General features: G+C 43.4%; 1 protein-coding gene across 8 annotated transcripts in view; it reads right to left on the reverse strand.

Moving 5' to 3' along the window:
• Positions 1–20,298, reverse strand: part of PHACTR1 (phosphatase and actin regulator 1) — a 306,781-nt gene that overhangs the window by 1,994 nt on the left and 284,489 nt on the right. For 6 of the 8 annotated variants that reach the window (XM_066558445.1, XM_066558456.1, XM_066558474.1 and 3 more), the window contains 3 exons: positions 13,782–13,922; positions 10,388–10,464; positions 5,226–8,260 (listed from right to left, as the gene is read on the reverse strand). In XM_066558445.1, coding sequence (XP_066414542.1) covers positions 8,245–8,260; positions 10,388–10,464; positions 13,782–13,922 — 234 coding nt within the window. In that variant the 3' untranslated portion in view covers positions 5,226–8,244. The other 2 variants (XR_010784429.1, XR_010784435.1) reach the window with 2 other exon arrangements.

Raw genomic sequence — 20,298 nt, forward strand, 5'->3', positions numbered from 1 at the left:
TGGTCTGACCCCCCTGCCCAAGCAGGGCCACCTAGAGCTCATTGCCCAGGACCAAGTATGTCTGTGTGGCTTCTGACTGTCACCAAGGAGAGGGAGTCTAACACTTCTTTGGCAACCTGTACTTGGTCATCCTCACAGTAAAACACTTTGTGTTTCCACACAAACAATAGCAATTTTACTTAAACATCCCATTTTATGTGGGATGGATCCCCAAATGCTGCTCCACTGTAATGTCCAGCTGAAGTTTGTATTTAGCTTTTTCAGTTGCGTGTACCAAGAAGGATCAGGAGTGTTTATTGCAGAGGTCATTATTTATTGTGGGCTACGCTGAAGAAGGTGCTATGCTCAAGAGAGTGCATGGTGGTTTAATGCCATGCTTCCTTCACCGCTGGTGAGAGGCATTTGTGTGTCTCATAATAGGTCCACTCACAAACTTAAGCTGTGGATTTAGAAGGAGCCAGTTAATGCAGAAGATGCCCTGAATTCCTAATAGACTGGAAGTATGAGTCTGGCTCACTTAGGCTCAGTCAATTTTCAGTGATTGCTCAGTTGCTTGTACACTCAGTGGAACATAAACCTTTAGCTGACTGCTCTGCTTCCCAAGGGATCAGAACAGCACAACAGGAACTTCCACTGCCCCCAGCATGTGACAGTCAGGGGAAAATTGAGGCAAGGTACCTCTAACGTCCCAGCCTGGAGCAGAGTCCATTGTTAGGGAAGCCTGGGTCTGTCCCTCCAGACATTGTCACCAGCCTGGGGTTCGTGGTGACCATTCTTGGACCTCTTGAACTAAACCAGTGCAGTAGTTGTGGTGTCCAACTTCGCACTTCTAATGAGAAGTCCAAGTTTGGTCGTTTATCTACTATGGACTCATAGTGGCTAACACAGAATGTTTTGAAGTTGCATATAGTTGAGTCTCCCACTGAAATCTTTGGCTAAGTAAGGTGAGGAAGGGGTTATCTTTGTTATTTGTTTTCAGTTAACCTCTATGTCATCCAGCGGGAACATAAGAAGTTACCTGATGTTCATTTTTCCTGAGAAGCTTGAAAATTAGGTATTTTTTCTATTTTTACATGATTTCTCCTTGACTGGCTGAGTATGTAACTGCTTGCTGCATACTTGCTTGTTCATTTAGAACCCAAAAAGTGTTAGGTTGTTGTTTTTGTTTTTCCTTTATGCTTTTTCCCCCCCAGAGACAGCAGTGAAGCATTGATTTTGGAGAGTGAAAGCTGTCCTCCCCAAGCTTCACCCTGCCAAATATCTTAATGGGCTTTGCAAACAAGAAAATTAAGCTTAATTTGATCCATTTCTCCCCTCAAGCCATGCTTTCTCTCCAGAGAGGTTTAGCGTGGTGCCACATGTCAGTGCTGTCCCGTGCTGCATGCACCAATTCTTTTCCAGCTGATGTCCAAATGTTATGGAAACTCCAGATAAGCAAAGTAATGGCAGATGTCAGAGGATGATGCTTTAAAAGTGATGAGGGGTTTGGATTTTATTAAGGGGCCTGACTGCATGGAAAGGAAAGCAGGAGAGCATGGAGACAAAAGTAACTGAAATATAGTCATTCAAAGGCTCCTAAAGTAACAGTGATCCAGAGCAGTGTTCTGTGGACAGGAGATCAGCTGTCATCTCCACATGGGACAGCTTCAACCAAAGATCTCCTTCTGAACACCACAGCTCCAGTGGCACAAATTTACCTAAAAGCCAAGCTTTTGTTCATTCTGCCAGTCAGGGAAGAATTCTGAAGGCAGCTTTGTACCATTTGAAGGCACTGCTGGTCTGTGTGGCCTGAGGGTGCTGTTGCACCTCTTGCACCTTGCGCTGACACCTGCACCAGAAGCTCCCACTGCTCAGGAGCAGGGCAGCTGCTTTGTCCCACACACACCAGCTCGACTGTGTGACCAGGGCATGGCCACGCCACTGTTTTTGGGCTTGGTTGTCTGGGAAGCTTGATTTGAGGAGCAGAGGGGAGAAATGGAAGTGAGGGAGATGATGGCAAAGCAATCCAGCCCTACACCTGTGCTAAGGGCACTGAGCTCTTAGCCAGGCACTGCCCCAAGAAGCAGAGTGTGTTTGTGCAGGTGTGTATGTTAAATGGAGAATTGTTTTCCAGCCTCCTCTGTTTCCTGCCTACAGATGGCATTGGATTTCAATTTGATTGTTAGTAATTACATGGACTTCACTGAAGACACACACATCCCTTCACTCAGACTGCTTTTATGAAATGCTTCCATTGAAACAAAACCCATCCCTTTTGTAGAGGTCTCAATGTAAGAGATTGGACTGTGTTCTCACATTCCCTGTACAATGTATTCTCAGCAATAATTTTCTTGTTAAAGCACAGAAATTACTGTATGTAACCCAACAACTATATACTGCTGCTATGGAAGCCATAGCTCGATGTGAAGGAAGGGGATCTTTAGTCACAACCTACAATTTTGTTTATTTATCCACATCTCACAGGATAGCCACAAAACTCGTTGGCTGTCAGAATGGAAATACATACAAACACACAAAAACAAGGTTTGTGAGGTAGGTGAAAAGTTGCCCAGATGGAAGCAAACCAAAAAAAGCCCAATACCAGAACTTTGATCATGGTTTTTTTTCCTACAAGGGAAAGGAATAGAATTTGGTCAGTTAAAGTAGATGGCTCTTTAGTTTTTGTGTTATTAGAAGCATCTGTCAGGGGAGGGGAGCTGCTTCTAGCTGCCACTTACAGTGAGGATGCTGAGTGTCACTCATCTCCTCAGGGTCAGAATGTTTGCACCATCAGTTCCAAACACTGAAGAGCCTCAGCAGAGCTGTCACCCTTGCAGGGGGCCAGTGAGCCTGTTTGAAGGTATGTACTTACTCTTGTGAAAGCTTTTCTTCCTCTTTTCACTACACAGGGGCTTCGACTTGTCACCCACTGAAGCTACTCAGGGAAGAAGGGTAACAAAAAATAGGAATACATGATATGCATGTGCAGGAATCTGCTGAACAGCAGCAGCACTTACTGGTGCTGCACATTGACTCTGGCAGCTGGCCCTGGCAGGGCACAGCCTACACCAGCAGCATTGTGGTGACAGATGGGGTTTGGTTGTGGGGTTTTTGGATGCCTGTGCGTGTCTAGTGCAGACTGTTGGATTTGTTCTTCACTGGGGGGGTGCCAGGTACCCCTTCAGCAGCTGAGGTACCACTTGTCCTTCTTTGCTGAGCTGCACCAGCCCAGCCATGGTGCTTGGGGCTCAACTGATCTGTCCCATCCATCCACTTTGGGAAGTCTCCCTTTCCTGCTTTGCTCCCATGGAGGTGTGGGAGAGCCTGGCTGGTATCCTTGAGTGCCTCTGTGTGTTACATTGTCAGTCATTGGGACAGAGGGTGATAAAATACACAGGCACCAGAAAGCTTTTTTTAAATGAATTTTTTTAAGAAACTGCATACATCAGAGACAAACAATAATTTAAATACCATGCAGTTTCAGTATGTACAAAAACTAGGACATAGAGATCCAGTTTAATTTTTTCTAGTTATTTACATCATTTTCATACAGCCATAATCTGTTAAATTACAATACTGGAAGATCACGATTGACAGCCACCACACTCACTCCTATACAAAGACAATCTATATACATACACTTGGATATCAACTGGAAAATGCAACTGGTGCAGGAGTAACTGGGACACACAGGAACACAGGGTATGTGCCCGTCACCTCCTCTTTGTTTACAGAAGTTGTTCCAAGCTCAAGCAGACTGAACACCTGGGAAAAATAATTTGTCCTCCCTTCTTTCCTGATTTTTTTATTAGCCTAGTCATCTCCCATGGCTATTTATACAAAGTTATTTTATTTGCAGGCACGTTAGGGAGCCCCCAGTCATGTATAACTATGGGTTTCCACCTTGCCCATCTATTTTTATGAGTGCAAGCTTCACTAGGCATGTTGGAAGTGCTCCCCCCTCTCTTGGTTTATAGTGTTTGCATTGCACAGGTGGTGCTGTAGAAACAAGGAAGGGTGAATTTGGTGAGTACTTGCAGTGATGACAGAATTCAGTGGTTACACATGGATTAGGATGAGATTTATTTGTGTAATGGCCTCACTAAATGGTTTCAGTTAACATAAAATAGCTAAAAGTCTATTATGTTCTTTTTCCCTGCCTCTTCCTTCTCTTCTGATAATGCCCAGTGTGTTCACTAGGAATTGCTTAGACCCAAAAGTTGGCCTGAGCTCCTTCGCAGCAAACTGCAGCCTGAAACTTCTTCAGACTGCAAGTACCCACCCAGTGGGATGTAGGGTGGGCAAAAGCCACAAAGCCCACATTCCCTCTGAGTCAGAATGGTGTCACCAGGTCCCTGCAACCCTCTTCTGGTGAAGGTGTGCCACTGTTGGGCTTCCTCACCATCACTTTTCCCAAACAACCAAATTTTTTTGTCTAGATCTTTTGGAACTGCTTTTTCAATCCTCACCACCTCCCCAGCCACCCCTTAGTCCCCATTTCTACTTCATTATTCTGCAGGCTGCCAAATACAGCAGATGTCAAAATACTTGCACACTTTAAGTATTCAGAATTTGGTAGATATAACCAAAATGCTTCTATTCCTTGATTATTACCTCTGGAGATGGATTACCTCTGGAATAGTAATTTTTATTCTGTGTTGACTTTCCCATTCTCTAAACCTAGTGTAATTTCTTTACTACCACTAATAATCTCCTTCCAATCAGAATGGGGATGACTGTGCTAATACAGTCTTGGCAGGAATGCCATCATTATGTCCTACACATAATCCAGGTCAAAGGAGAGAAATCATTGACTGTTTGTTGTTTGGTTTTTTCCCTTTACTGCCAACAGAATCACAGCTCCTTTGCCATGATGGAGATGGCTTTCACAGATCAGAAAACAATTCTTAAGAAACCAGATTTATAAAAAAAGGGACCAGCAGTTTCCCAGTCTGTGTGCAACTTCCCAAGGATGCCAGTGGTGGGTGTGCACACCAAGGATGTGTTCAGGCCCTGAAAGGAACATTCCTGCTGTGGAATGCTTTGGCAAAGGTTAACTTTGCAAACTACCCAGACCCACTGAAGCTGAAAGCAGATGAAGTGTCAGTTTGGTGATACTGCAGTGCCAAACACCTTGTATGGCTTCTTTTTCTTCACCTTCACCCTTTTCAGGTATAAGCTCTATTTCCATCTGGGGAGAAATATGGAAATTCTTCCACTTCTGTATGGTGTCTGCTCAGCTAGGAGTTAAGTAAAAAAAAAAAACAACAAAAGAAATAAGGAAAAATAAAAAAAGCATTGCTGCATGGAGCTGCCCTGGGGACAGCACAAAATCATGGGCAAGGCTGAGTGTGGCAACTTGCTGAGTGGTCAGAAGGGACCTGCCATGGGCTCACTGGGATGAAGGTGCTGGGGAATGTTTGACCATCACCCAGGATTGGCTCTTATGTATCTCAGACAGTGCACAAGGGTTTATTTTGGGTGTCAGACTGGCAGTGTGGGCACTGCTTGGGGCTGTGCCTGTGGGGCACAGTGGCAGTGCCCAGAGTGATCATTGCCCTGGGGACTCCAGCACTAACAATGGACAGACAGCAGCAGCCTGTGACTTCCACCTCCTTCCTCTTAATTTTGTTAATAAAAATGAAACAAACCCTCACCTTCCCTCCCACTAGCCTACCAAGTCCTGTGCTTCCTGTCACCACTGCTCCTTAAACAGTGTCCCTTCCATTTCACAGTGATCCTCTACACTAGAGATGCCAGGGCAGGTGTGAGATCCATGCTGGGAACACAAGGATTTGTTGTTCTTCAGAACAGCTCTGTTCTGGAGCTCTTTGCTAATGCAGTGCAGTCTGTGCAGTTAAAAGCATAAAGACTTCCTTTCCTTGTTTTAAAGCTCTGATGCAGTTATTTAACTTGTGTGCATATGTATGTGAATGAATTTATAAACAAGAACTGAGGCTTTCATGACAATAACCCCAAAGCAGTGTATTCCTGGCTGGTAGTGCCCTGCCTCTGCTGCACTGAGCTGATAACACTGCACACTGAAGGTTTTCACTGCTGATGAACTTCTATCTAAAGCAAGTGTGAGCTGGTGATACAGGGATCACGGTGCATTTCCTCAGGAATCATCATCCAGGGAAGCACCAGAAACCACCTGTTTTTTACTTTTGTTTGATGTTCCATCCTACAACAGCCAATCTTCATTTAATAACTAATAATCCACAGTATTGCAAGGATGGCCATGGATGAGAATGAAAAGTTTTTGCTTCTCTCTGCTGGAGGGCCAATCTGCAAGGTGCTGAGTGCCACCACCAAGAGCAGATGGAGGGCACCACCCTCACTGCCAGGGTTGTTGGGGCAGGCTGGGTGCTAGAGCCACTCCATGGGCTCTGTGCAGATCCTTTGGCCATACTCCTGCATCCAGAGGAGTGAGGTGAGGCCTGAGAAGAGGCAGGAGTTTTGGCACTACACTGCACTGCACTTGAGCATTAAATGCTCAAGGGTGAGAGATGTCTTGGCCTGCAATCAGTGAAGGGCAATGTTAGCATGGAACAGGGGGACCTGGAAAGGGAGTACAGAAGAGAGGATAGATACATGGAAGACAGTGAGAAAGGAAAAATTAGTAAAAGAATAACAGAAATAACTATTCTGTAGTAAAAAACTTTGGCCTCTCTGTTCAAACTGTCAAAGGAAAATAGCTATTGTGGAAGAAAAGGTGTCCTGGAATAATAATCTGGAACTTCTTACAGTCATGTTGCTACAGTGCTTTCAGCCACTGTCCCAAAACATGGCATAGTAGTATCCTGTAAGAGCTTGAAAGGAATCCTGACAATGTCTGCCCCAGTTTGCTGGCATTATACTAGTTAAGGACTTAATTCTGGAAGGTGATGGCCTAAGTTCAGAAAAGCACTTAATTGTGTCCAGGTTCAATTAAGCCTCTTAGACATATTCTTGAAAGCAGTGAGGGTGTGTGTGCTTCCTCACTGTAGAGCACACACTTAAGTTGGCAAGTAAGCCAGGCCCAGAGTGACCAGCTCTCCGAGCTCTGCTTGGTCAGTTTGTGTGTTAAACCACTATAATAAAAATAAATTAAAACCAAAGTTAGAACCAATAAATTCAGAACACCTCTGAATTGCTGTCCTTATGCCTCAGCTGTGGGTACCAGTGACAAGTCCCACCATCCATAAGAATGCCCCAGACTCCATTTGTTAGGCCAGGTAACATACCTTGTCATGCTTTGCTCAGTGTGAGTTTGGGATCAGTTCTTGAGACACCTGATAGAGAGACATTAGATATCCTCCATGGAACCTCCCACCCCTCCTATTGCATGTCCCTCTGCAGAGCCGGAGGGCAATCCCAGCCTTTCCTGCTGCCAGGGGCACGCTGGCTCTCACACAGTCACAAGGTTTGGGTGTAAGACAAACTACAAGCAGAGCAGATGCCATGCAGTGACCATGAAGAGATGGGCTTTTGCTTGCTGGTTCTCAGTGTTCTTGTCACTTACTGCTAATGGGCTCACAACCGGGTTTAGAAAATTATACTTGAAAGAGATGAAAAACAAACAGTTGCTAGAAGTGAAGCAGCCTTCAGTAGGGAGTCCTGTTCTTCAGAGGATTTTTCTGCTTGGAAGCTGAATAATGTCTACTGACTGGCTGAAAACTTCTCCAGGGAAAGAAATACCTTTCTATCTCAGATGATATTCACAGATGGGCTGGCCCATGGAGAGTTTCACTCCTTCACTGTCCTCATAAGGTGCTCTCAGCTTGAAAGGAGTGTTTGGTGTAAGTGCTTTAGTGCCATAGGGGCTCATCTTTTGGAGACTTCACCCAGGCCAAGTGATTCCCTGAACACGTCTCAGGGCTCTCTAGGCTTGATGACAGAGGCTTGTCAGGATGAGGGGTGCCTGAAGACAACAATGGTTGCACCACCAGCTGGGCTTGAACACATATGGCAAATCCACATGCCGGGAAAGTCCTATACATAGCGGCCAACTCTTGGCACAATTTCCCACCAGGGGTATTTTCTGTTACTTAAGCTTGAACCAGCAGGTCTGATGATGCTGCAGTACTCATCACATGTAAATACAATTCTCCTTTTTTTTAATATTTATTTTTCTACTTTTTTTTTTTTTTTTTTTTTTTTTTTTTAAAAAGGCAGTTCGGAAGATTTACATTGTACGTAACAGGGAAGTGAATAATACCAGCACTTATGGTTCCTTTTAGTTATGTTTTGAAGATGGCATAGTAGTCAGGTAGAATTGATCTGCTACGGTCTATGAAACCTAAAACCCAAGGGGGAAAAAAAAAGAGAAACAGTAAGATAATATCCTCACATGTATATTGCACATAAAAAGTAGGAGAACTAATTGCTACAGTGACACCATTAGGCAGTTCAATTCCTGCAGCATTGACATCAGCCATGCTAGCAAGAGGACCCAAAACAGACAGACACTCACACTTTCTTGGCCCTTGCCAGACTCACAGTTCATAGGTGTAAGCTGTTTGCACCAAAATCTACCAGAGACATTCATACACTTGGGTCCATCCTATCCTTGGATCCCTGAGTGGGCAATAGCAGATCAGCTCGCCCTCTTCCAGGCCATACAAGGCCTGACTCCACAAAAATTGTCTGGTTTAGACAAACCTTATGCTATTTTGCCAGAAAGATTTACATACAATTTAACCATGATTATTCTTTAATGTTGGAGGCTAAAGAGATAAATGGAGCTAAAACGGCCACCCTTCCTGCAAGGCACCTTGTGTCAGAAGGCCTTGGTTTGTCAGATCTGCAAATACACATTTTTTAAGCTTTGATTTTTCACTCTATTATGAATTAATTAATGTCCCACTAGTAAAGTGATGCTCACATTCTTTGCTCTTGCCACTGCTTAATGACATGAAGAGCTCATTACCTTGCTAATGACTTTATAATGGTGATTTATCTAAGTTTATTTAAGGGAAATACTCTCTTTTGTTTAAGCATGCTTCCTTCAAGTGTGTTTTCCCAAAGCCACTTGTTGAACCAGTAAGTCCTGCTATTCTTCAGGCAAAGCCTTATTCCAGGGTCTGTTATGTGAGCTGTGGCTCTCTGCCTGGCCCAGAATTACTGAGTCCAAGCTGCTCAGCAGTTTTCAGATACAAACTTTAAAGGGTCACTGCTTACTCCAACACTGGAAGAGAAGGAAATACTGTGCAGAAACCTGTGAAAGCCAAGCAGCCGGAAAGACTTCTGGAAAACTAAACCAGTCTGTATGTTGTGGGATGCTAAAGGCTTCATGGAATTCAAAGGAGCTCTCAGTGGAGCTTGACTACTTGTAGCAACACCCCCTTTAAAACAGCCTCATCCTTTCTACATTTGTCACCTTGCCCTGGAGGAGCCAAATGTCCCTCAAAGGTTCAGTCACTGGGGTCAACAGATCTAGGTCAACTGTACATCCTAAGGCTTCTCCCAGACCTTGTGGTTCAGAGACAGCTGGCTTGTCTCTAGCAGCACTCCGTCACTACAAACCCCAGTGCAACCAGCCTAGCACATGCTAGGATGGAAAAGGGAGATCATTTCTGCAAGGTAATATATGCATAATACATGTGGTGAATTTTAATATAATTATTAATTTATACACATAAAAATCTTCTAATACAAAATTAATTTTGCCTTAAGCTTTTCTGTATTTTTCCTAAAAGTACCACCTGCATTTTTCATAAGCACAGAACTGATGAACACATTAATACAAGGGCAGCTCCAGTTTCACACCAGATCTCACTGTCACTTGTCTTCAGTACCCAACACTTGTCTTTAAAGTCTAAAGTGTTGATTTGTAAAGACCTGACTTCAGCCCTAGCCCATCAGAGAGGAAAGTGTCTGGTTTGGGCTCATGGATAATTTGTTCAGTCTCTACTTTTAAAACTAAAAAGAAGCCCAAGGTGTAAATAACAGTGCTTCTCTTACAGTGTGGATCTTGCCATGCCCCACTGCATCAATGGCCAGGTGTGGAGGACGAGACTGAGAGATCTGTGGGTGGGATCTGTGTGGTGTGGAACAGCTGCACACACAGCAGGGCTCAGTGTGCACTCACCCAGACTTTGCTACGTGCTCTACAAGGGTTCCCTGTCCTCCTTCTGACACCAGCTCTTTTTTTAAATTTTTCATCTCAGAAGAACAGATATGCAGCATGATGATTTAAAAAAACCCCAGGTTATACTTCATTAAATGGCACGTGCCTGCATAACTCCACATAATGGGGCAGCACGTGTTTGCCTGTGTGAGTTGCTTTTACAGCCTGTAATTCTAAATGTTGTCTAGACCTCACGGTGTGTTCAGTGCATGTTGGAGAAACAGCTGCTGGCTTTGATTTTCTTTTGAAAACAACAGTATTCATTTATAGTCTTAAAAAATTAATCTCTCAGCTTACCTTGTTAGATGCCTACTTAATTCATGAACTTCCATTTCAGAGCTTTTAAATTCATTAAGCTCTTTTCGAATGGCTGCCTGCAAAGGACAAAGAAACTCATAAATGTATAAATGAGAGAGATCAAAATAAGGTCACTTTGTTCTCAAAACAGTATATTAAAAGTAAAGCAGAGAGATAACATTATCAGAGAGACAAAGACAAACATAAAGACTTTAAAATGTGAAAAGGAACAGAGATAAGCATGTTCTAAATCACATAAAGGGAAGAGAGAAATGCTTTGGTGGAATGGCTCAATTTGAAAACATATCACAGACAATGCAGGTACAGAACCCAATTCTGGCTTATTATGTGAACATTAACATGTACAAAATCCAAATTAGCACAAGCATGAGAAAAAAAATGTGACTGCAGTTTGTGAAACACTGTGATCTGTTCCAGACTGGACTGTGACTAGACCAGCCCCAGATCCTGACAGACTTGTGTTTGAGATGTCTTCTGCCTTTATTGGTCCTGGATTTCCTCAGGTGATGTTACATAAAGCGACTGATCTTATTTGGGAAGGAAAGAGGCTCCCTGCCCTCTACTCTGCCTTGGGCTGTGGCCCTCTGCCCTGCTTCTCTCTTCTGACCCAGCTGTGCTGTTTATTGAAGTGATTTGACAAATTAATCCAGCAGAAACCCTGCCATGGAGTGGTGGTATTCAGCCTCTGTGCCTTGTCTGTGAGGGCAAATAAAACCAGGGGGCACTGGCAGGAAAAGAAATACTGAAGAATAAAAAACCAGAGGGGGTGACTTGGAGGGACTCAGCTGCATGGTAGAGATGGTGCTCAGCAGAAATGGCTCAAGTCCCAAGCTCAGAGTCAAGACCTCTGACAGCTCTGTGCTATTTGTTGTTCACGAGTGGTTTCACTGTGAGCATTTGGAGGCGATGGACAAGGTGTCTGCTGTGGCCAAACGCTCCCATGGGTCTGAGGTGTGTGCACTGCCTTTCTGTGTGATGCTGAAAACATTAGGATCAGAGGTGGAAAGGGGGTGCTCCAGTAAGTGGTACTCGTGTCTGTCAGGAATTTTTCTCAGTGAAGGAAATCTAAACCAGGATGAGTAGCACAAGCCCAAAACAGGACTTTTGCAATAACCGCTGCTGCATTCAGCAACTACCTTTACTTTGACAAACCCTAAGTGATGGATTTTGCAAGTGTTTTTGTACAGAAAAGGCCCTTCCTGCTCCTTCTCCACAGCTTTCGTTTGTTATTTCCCTTAGAAGTGCCTGTCAGGTGCTGCCTCATCCATCAGGACAGAGTGATGGCTATGCAGCAGCTCCTGGGCTGCCTTCAGCAGAGCAATCTGCTACTGAAGTGACTGTGAAGGAGGCCACAGGGGTGGCTGACTCCCACAACCTATGTTGGTTGACTCCCACAATCACAGGGGAGATCTATTCCCCCCTCCATCCCTCATCTGTTGGAGAGATGCAAAAATGCCCTTTTCCTTCCCCTAAGGGTCAGACCTGCTAAAGACAAACTCTGACTGAAGGCAGTTCCCTCCACACAGCACTCAGAGCAAGATTTACTGGCAAACAGAAGAACCCATTCCTAAAATCTGTTTTTGCAGTAAATCTAGTTTGTGTTGACCAATGAAGACAGCTACTGAATCTCAGCATCCTATCTAAGATGATGCAGCTTTGTTACAATTTGTCTGGCTATTTTTTCCAATAGTGGACATAGTGTTGAGGAAAAGTAGGTCACCTGTATGACAGTAATCAAAATACTGCCCACAAAACCCACAAAAACCCAATCTATTTGCTTCCTCATGCTATAAAAGGCATTAATATTAGAATGACAAACATCTCTTCTTCTGATGGTGCTTTGCTGAGAAAAGGTTAATTTGAAGGGCTTAACCCTTTTCTCTGACTACTGAACTTGCACATGCATTATAAAAAAAGAAGTGACAAATACTCTGCCTTAATACTAATTTCCTTATTAGGTTACATTTAATAATGGTATTTAATGCTTGTTGTTTTCAGAGACATAGGATGAGAGATCAAATCTCCATGCCCAGCTGAGGTTTCTCCATGCCTTTCAAACCAGACAGGGATCTCTTAAAGACTGTAGAACCAGTTGGGAGATTTATTCCCTCCCTCATCTAATAATTAAAAGAATAAAGCTAAGTCAGTTGACTAATATCTTGTCAAACATGGTGAGGTTAAAAAAAATAAAAAGCTAATTTAACCCAGTATATTATGGTCTATGGACAGTCCTGAGGAAGTTTTTATTTTTTTTTCAGATCAGTTTATGCTACATTAACTTAACCAAAGCTAAACTGAAAAAATCCCTCTATCAAGGGGGAGAACAATGTCAAAAAACTGTACAAATCCTTTGGTTGAATTATACTAGTAAAACAAGCTGTCCTTTGCGAATAAAACCAAGAACACCACAGATGAGTGGTGTAGCTGGAAACTCTGCTAAAGCTCTAAACATTGGACATCATGCTCTCCATTGCTAAATGACTGAGTTCCATGGCAAAGAAGTAGTCAAGGCCTGAATTCAGGTATCTGAAAGTCTTTGAAATTAAAAGGGCATCACAGAGTGACTATAAGAGTCATGAGTGAATCACTGAGCCTCATAGTCCTCGCTTCTTGCAATGTCTATAAAATCTTTTACATATTTTTCCTGAGGTCCCATTAAGATCCTCAGAATGTGACTGATATAATTTGCCAGCAGCTTCATAGGTATTAATACCATTAATGTCAACACCAGAGACACTATTTAGGGAAGTTTCACCAGTGCTCAGAGGGCAGTTCCATCAATACCAAAGTATTCCTTTTTTTTCATCTGCAGGTCTTCTGTGATTTCAGTTCAGTGCTTAAAATACTCTGTGGCAGAAATCCTGAGCAAATATCCCTGTTGTAACACTCTAGAGAGAAGTGATTCTGGCTTTGGAGGGATGGAGGTACCTTTGCCAAATTGACCTGCTGGCATTTTCACACCCAAGTCTGTCCTGTCCTGGCAGAGCCATTCTGGCACACATTCCTGTCTCACTGCTCTGCTAAGTCTTTCCAGAGCTTTCAGCTGGCAGCATAATGTGATAAGACCAAAATCAACAAACAACAGGGCTATCATCAAGACCTCTCCTCAAGGGGCTTGGGATTCCTTCCCTCCTGGTTTCCATGCATATAGAAACCTTCTTGCCAAAGATTTATGTTTCAAACAAACAAACAAACAAACAAACAAACAAACCAACCATGTGAATGGGAAAAAACCACAGGTGTATTGGAAAGGGATGTCAGGTAGATGTTTCTTCCTTGACAGCCATGGGACCTGTGGGACCCAAGGGATGCTGTTTTCCATGACATGCTCTGGCTGTTTAGGCCATGGCTCTCCCAGAGTTGCCCCCCTTACTTTGTCGGCAGCTGTGAGTCGTGTCCAGGGTTTGTCTGCCCTCCTGTCATAGTCCTGTGCGTCTGCCACCTCCACGTAGTCACTGAAGCGGATGAGGATCTTTCTCTCACGTAGCTCTTCTACTGTGGGCCTTTGACTCAGCTGCAGGTTTGAGGAAGGAGTGGAAAAAGACATCAGGACTTTGCTTTTTCTCTGCAGAGTGCTGCTTGGGGATTTATTTTACTGCAACCGCTGTTACGGTAATAAGAGGGTTTGGACATTCCCAGTGCTTTCTTTTTATCTGCCTTTCACAAAATTTCTACCTGGGAAATGTCCTTTGTTATAACACCTTGAATATGATCCCACCTTCTGCCAGAGCAGCCCGCTGTTCTTTGGGAAGCTGCTGTGGATGGAGACCACAATTCCCAGCTGAGGTTGATCACCCTTATCAGAAATGAGATGTAAGGCAAGAAAGACTCCTAGTGCACTGCTGTCCCAGGAAGAGACAAAGATCACAACACTACTCTAAAATGACCTGCACAGGCTGTGCACTTTCAGCCTTCTGCTGCTGTTGTCTGTACTTTTGTACTGCCTAGGAAGAATCACGCCAAGGCACAGAGTGGTTCCTGCCCTGAATTACATGCAAAAGGTGAAAACCAACTTTCTTTACCATTCTGATGTTCTGCAGTCCTTACCTCCAGAAAAGGCAGGCAGGATGATTAGTGCTCATTGAACTTTTAACTGTATCTATTGACAGTTGTGGTTTGTATCACACCATATTTGATTATTAAAATTTTATGTTGCATACTACAAGCCAAAAGAAATGGCAGTGGTGGATTGTATCATGTCAGGAAAGCATCTTCATTGTTTCAAGTATTTCTTTCAAATTCCACAGTAGAATAGGCAGCCACAGTGAAAAACTCCTCTTAAATTAGTGTCCTGATAGCACACGTGTCACACAGCCAGTTACGTGGGCAGGGACAGCAGTTGGCTTTCAGGGATCAATTCTCCTTGGATGCACAGCATGCCGGTGAATGTCAAAAGCAATTACACAATCGTTTCTGAAGGTGCTACATAAATGTGTGCATGGGGCTGTAGATGAGCTGAAAAGTTTCACTGTTAGAGTAGAATATTTGTAACCAGGATACATCAGGAAAAAAACCATCCTGATAACAATTTCCTACAGTGCATCATGCTCTTCCCACTCACTAAAAATAGATGTGTTTGAAATACTTTACCCTTGTGAAGGGTGAAGGGTCTAAATATTTAATAAAATGCTTGAGATTCTATTCTGCAACATTTTTTATGCCCCTGAATCCACCTTTCTTCCAAATTAAGTATCTCAGTTCCCTGCATTTCATCTTCCAAGGAGAATTAAGATTTAAAACAGCCAGGTTACTAAATGAAGGGTTAAAAATCCCTCCTTTCTTCAGCAATTGGGTGGAGCTCCACTACCCTATTCAGCATCTGGCTATAAGCCTGTGTGCTTGTTCTTGGCACAGTTGGTTTTCTTCCTCTTCTCTGTTTAGAAAAGATGATTGTGATGGGAGGCAGCAGTGGGGCTGCTCTCCTTACACCAGCATCCCTGAGCATGCACACACAAATTGGGCTAAAACACCTCATGTGGAGAGTCTGCAGAGCTGCACTAATGTCCTGCCTGTGAGATGCTCAGGAGAAAGGGAATAAGGATGGAAAAAAGATCCACTGACTCTTGTGCCAGTGCTCCTGTTGTGCAAGAGTCCTGAAATCCATGGCTGGTATTACATAGTTCATGTGTAGCCATAAATCTACATATATTTCCATATATAAATACATGCACACAAAATATATTCAGTACATTAAACCAAAGTGCCAATCTGATCATGCTAAGTGTAACGAGAGAGACAACCATGCTAAGTAATTTTCTAAAAGCCATTATTAAGGGCTACATTATTGGAATGGCTAACAACTTTCTCTGCCTTCTTCTCATAGCATTGCAGAGATTTCTTGTAACCTTCTAGGTGTGAGAGTCTTGCAGTATGTTTGGGCTGCCCAGAGCTCCCTTAACTCTTGAATAGCTGGGGAACCAGCTTTGCAGGACTGACTGTAAGCAGCCCCACTGCAGGTGTCAGTTCAATATGTGTCCACGCTGAGGGCACAGCTCATCTGAGATCTCACCTTGCAGTTTATTTTTATGACCTGTGAGCTTTGGTCTCTTGGGTCTAAACTGCTTAATGCTGCAGAGTCCTTATCAAGGAGCACCTGAGAACAAGCTCTTCTAACAGGCAGAAAGAATAGGGCACAATCAAAAATTACAGGACAAGGACACGGCCAAGGGCACCATGCAATTGTCTGCACAAGGTGTGGTGCTCCAAGCAGGGAGAGGGGTTTTTACTGACCCTTTTTAATTTGCTTCAGTTAATGTCAAAGGGATGCACGTGCATGACTGTGTCTGGACTTTTTCTGTGCGCAATACCTGGGCATTTACATTTCTATTTATCTATTTGCGAAGATCTGGGAGCTGAGGGAGCAGGGTAATTCTATGGTGAGTGACTAATTATAGGAGTGTGAACCAGGGTAAAATTCCCTTTCAAAATAAATGGATTTGTATTAATGCAAGAGCAGTAAATGAGGACAGGACCTCTCATGCCTGGTCAAATTTTCTTCTGCTATATTTTGTAGCACTAGTACATACAAATGGGCATTTTCCAGACTTTGATACTAAGGCAATTTGAAAGGGAAGGTTTAACATTCCCCCTTTGTCCATGGCATGTGAAATGAAGCAAACCCAAGCACTCCCACCAGGTAAAGTGGAGGGGGACTTACTGTTGCCAGTCTGGTCTTGGGATTTAGTCAAATGCAAAACGCTGAGTTTGCCCCCACTTCAGTCACATGCTTATCTTAGCATGTCATCATTGCCTGCTCTGTTTCCTCATTAAAATGTTACAGTTGGTATTTAAAGAAGAAAACAAACTGACAAATTACAAACCCTAACCAGCAGCACCCCTCCCCCTCCTTTGCTCCCCACCTTCTGCAGTAAAGACTTAGGAGCAGGATGTGATGAAAATGCCCTGAAGACCTTTCCTTCTGACTATAAATGCAGTTTATCCAAATTAGCCACTAACCTTTTCCTCCTCTCTGACCTTTCTGCTCCCTGCCGCCTTTCTCTCACCTCTCTCTGATGAGTCCCACCTCTCTCAAGAGTTCATTATTTTCAAGAGCCTTTGCTGATGCAAGCCAGTGAAGGTCAGTTAAAGAAAAGCTTGAACATCTTCAGGCAGGGGAGACATTTCCCAGAGAGGCACCAGTGAACAGAGCATTTAAACTGAACTGGGGCAAAAATTTAACAGAAGCAAAGATTTCAGATTATGGCACAGATTTTAAGAAACAGCCACACCTCTTCAATTTGATAGTCAGTATTACAGCTCTGAGGGATTTCCTTTTGGAGCTAGACCTCTGAGAAAAATAAGCTATTGGCAGTGGGGGGATAGGAAGCAGTAACCAGCTCTGGGGATTGGGAAGTATGGTGCCATTTAAGAGAAGAGAAGGTAGGAAAAAAAGAGTTCTATTCCACCTTGCAAGTGATTTGTAACATGTTCTGTTAATCCAGGCTACGATTCTCTCTCTGTAATGGAAGTCCTCAGGGGACATTCAGGCTTGTGTTAATTGCCTTGGTCCTTGGCCAAGTTTGTCATGGTTCAGAGAAGATACGCTCTTGGTAGTAATTCACGGGGGCCCAGATCTCCCTGTGGACGTGACCCATCTGCAACACTTCCAGAGGGCTTCTGCACATTAATATTCTTTGAATGGGCTGGAGGTCAAGACCAGTGCTCTGAGAAAAAAAACCTTCCTAATCCATGTGTCCCTCCCTTCAAATGACGCAAGTCTGTGTGCCCAAAGGCGCTCGGTGGGCCTGAGGGGCAGGGAGAGAGAGGACAGGGGGGCTGGGCATCCCAGGTGACAGGCAAACATGCTTCCACTCTCCTTCCTCGGGCAGGAGGGACATGAACTGCTGAGAAACTTAGCCAACAGCATGTCCTTCACTTTGTTATTTGAATGGTAGCTGTTCCTCACCCCAGTTAATGTGGAACTAGATGAGTCGGAGAGGATGGAAAATGCTAAAAGGGGCAGCTCGCTATAGGTCACCTGATTTCTTTATAATGTTGGGGTTTTTTTAAGAAATTGCCTGTCCAGATGATGAATTCAACTGGATATTTATTGCTGACTTTAATAAGGCATCTAGACCTAGCAAGGTAATCTTACTTATTACAGCATGTCATGTTACAACTTATCATCATAACACTGTAACAAAATGTCAGTGCTGACGGAATTTTAAGAATAGCTTTTTTATGGATGGAGTGGGTTCTTCCCTTGGAATTGGAATGTTGCCACCAAAAAAACTGGGGACAGTAGCAGTTTCTGTAGTGCAAGGTCAAAAGTCTCATCAGTGGCTTCTACAGAACCCACTTCCCTTCTTATATCCCAACTACACACGTTTCCAAAAGAGGCAACATGGCAGTTTCCTCAAGTTGAATTTACCCTGCAGGCACGTGTGTGCTTGACAATTCCGTGCAAACAGAAAGGGCTGCTGGGCAACACACTTGCTGTGCTCAATTAAACTTCTGCTTGATCTGGGGTTCAAAATCCTTTGGTAGTAAGACTTCAGTACAAACTGACAGAAGGAGCTTGCCACTCTGCTGTAAACACAACGACACATCTGGGACAGGCTCATGAAAGAAATAGCTGGGGAATAACAACTATTTTTGCAGGATTCACTCAGTGGTTGGCATTTCTAGTTGTTACCTAAAACACTTGCACACTTTATTCACTTCTTTTCTCTAGTGATTTCTGAGCTTTTATGATGATATGTTTGGTAGGTGAGAACAAAATCTGTTGTTAGATCAGCCTTGCAGTTCTTTCATTAAAATTACATGTGTCACTAGAACAATTTACAACAGTTTAAAAAGGTGATCCAAAGCAAACAATGTTAAGTTGTGTTGCTATCAACCTCAGAAATGTGGGGGAGAAAAATCTTTACTAGAGAGGAAGACAAAAAAAAGACTAAAAGGTATGTGACCAGGAACAGGGGTAATAAAGAGTCAAATGCCAGGGCCTTGGACTGATGCTGCTTTCCCTGTTGTGCCTACATAAAAGGGCAAAGAAGATAAAGCAAGAAATCTCCCAGAAAACTGCTGAGGTTTTAGGGAGCAGACACTGCTGTGAAGCAGTGGCAGCCTGGGTGCTTCAGTTGAGCTGTGGCCTCTGCCTGTGACAGATGATTCCTTTGCAGACGTGCTCTGCACCTTTCCTACAGGATAGTGAAGGATGGGAAGGATGGGAACTGTGTGGCGATGGTGCCAGCTCAGTCAGCAAGCCCTCACTTCTTAGGCAGCACATTGGGTGTGGGGAGCTTTGCTCTGTATCTATTACAGCTGCCCCTCAAATGGCATCAAGCTCTGCACTGGATTCCTGCACGTGTTTACCCTTCAATGTACAGGGAAATTGAAAGCCTGGCAAAATGGCATTTCCAGCCTTTGCGCAGAGCCTCAATCCCATGAAACATCTGCAATGCAGTTAGGATCTTTTCTTTCAGGCAGTGCTAAGAGGGAATGCAAAATTATCCCTGTCATCGTGGTGAGGAATAGAAGTGTTTTACAAACAATATTATGGCTCTCTAGCTCCTGCAGACAACAGCAGCATCCTCCCACTGGTCACCAAGAATGCTACTTATTTACATGAACTGAGAGTTAAGGCATGAGATTTTTAACCGTGGTAGAAAGCAATTCAGTTCTCAGAATGTAACCTTTCCACATATATTTAGAGACCTTTCCTTGTTAATATTTATACCATGAAAGCTGTGATCACATAGGTCAAAAAAATGAAGCCATCTAAAATTGCACAGAAAGGGAATGGTGCTGCTTCACAAGTATGTGAGTTTTTAGAGGGCTTTCTTTACCCTTGGAGATAGGAAATATGTCAGTGCTGAAAGAAAGTTAATCTGCAATAGCAGGATGGATTGTTCACTGTGTATGTTTGGGCATCCGTAGACATTTATGCCAGCTGCAAAACTGAATGGGTACATCTGAAATGACTGTTCTTCAGTTTTAAGAGTAAATTACTTTTGAATCAAGCGATGCTGTTTTGTTTGTCCTTCTTTGCCAATACAAGATTGTTTTCTGCACTATATACTTTTTCATAAATGCTTGTCTCTATTTAGTTTAAATGCCTCAGTTGACAACTTCCCTTTCAAGAAAATGTTTAGCTTCCAGTTTTATGAGGGTTTTTTTTGTGGAATTTTCAAATCAGCATTGCTTTAACTTTGCTCTCTGTAATGGCTACAGAAGCCATTACACTTACAAGAAGCACTGGTCCTTGTAAATGTTGATCTTTATCCTTCACTGTTCAAAACTCCTTCAGTTATGAAGACTAGATCTTCTTTTTTCCTGTTTGAAATGTTACCAGCAGTAGCCTGCAAAGCGGTTTCCTTTGCTCTCCATGGACTTACACCCTGCAACATTGCTGATTTCTTTTAAAGATTTTTTTGTAAGACTTGTTTCAC

This window comes from Molothrus aeneus, chromosome 1, assembly GCF_037042795.1.
Source record: "Molothrus aeneus isolate 106 chromosome 1, BPBGC_Maene_1.0, whole genome shotgun sequence".
In the NCBI taxonomy this organism is placed as follows: Eukaryota; Metazoa; Chordata; class Aves; order Passeriformes; family Icteridae; genus Molothrus; species Molothrus aeneus.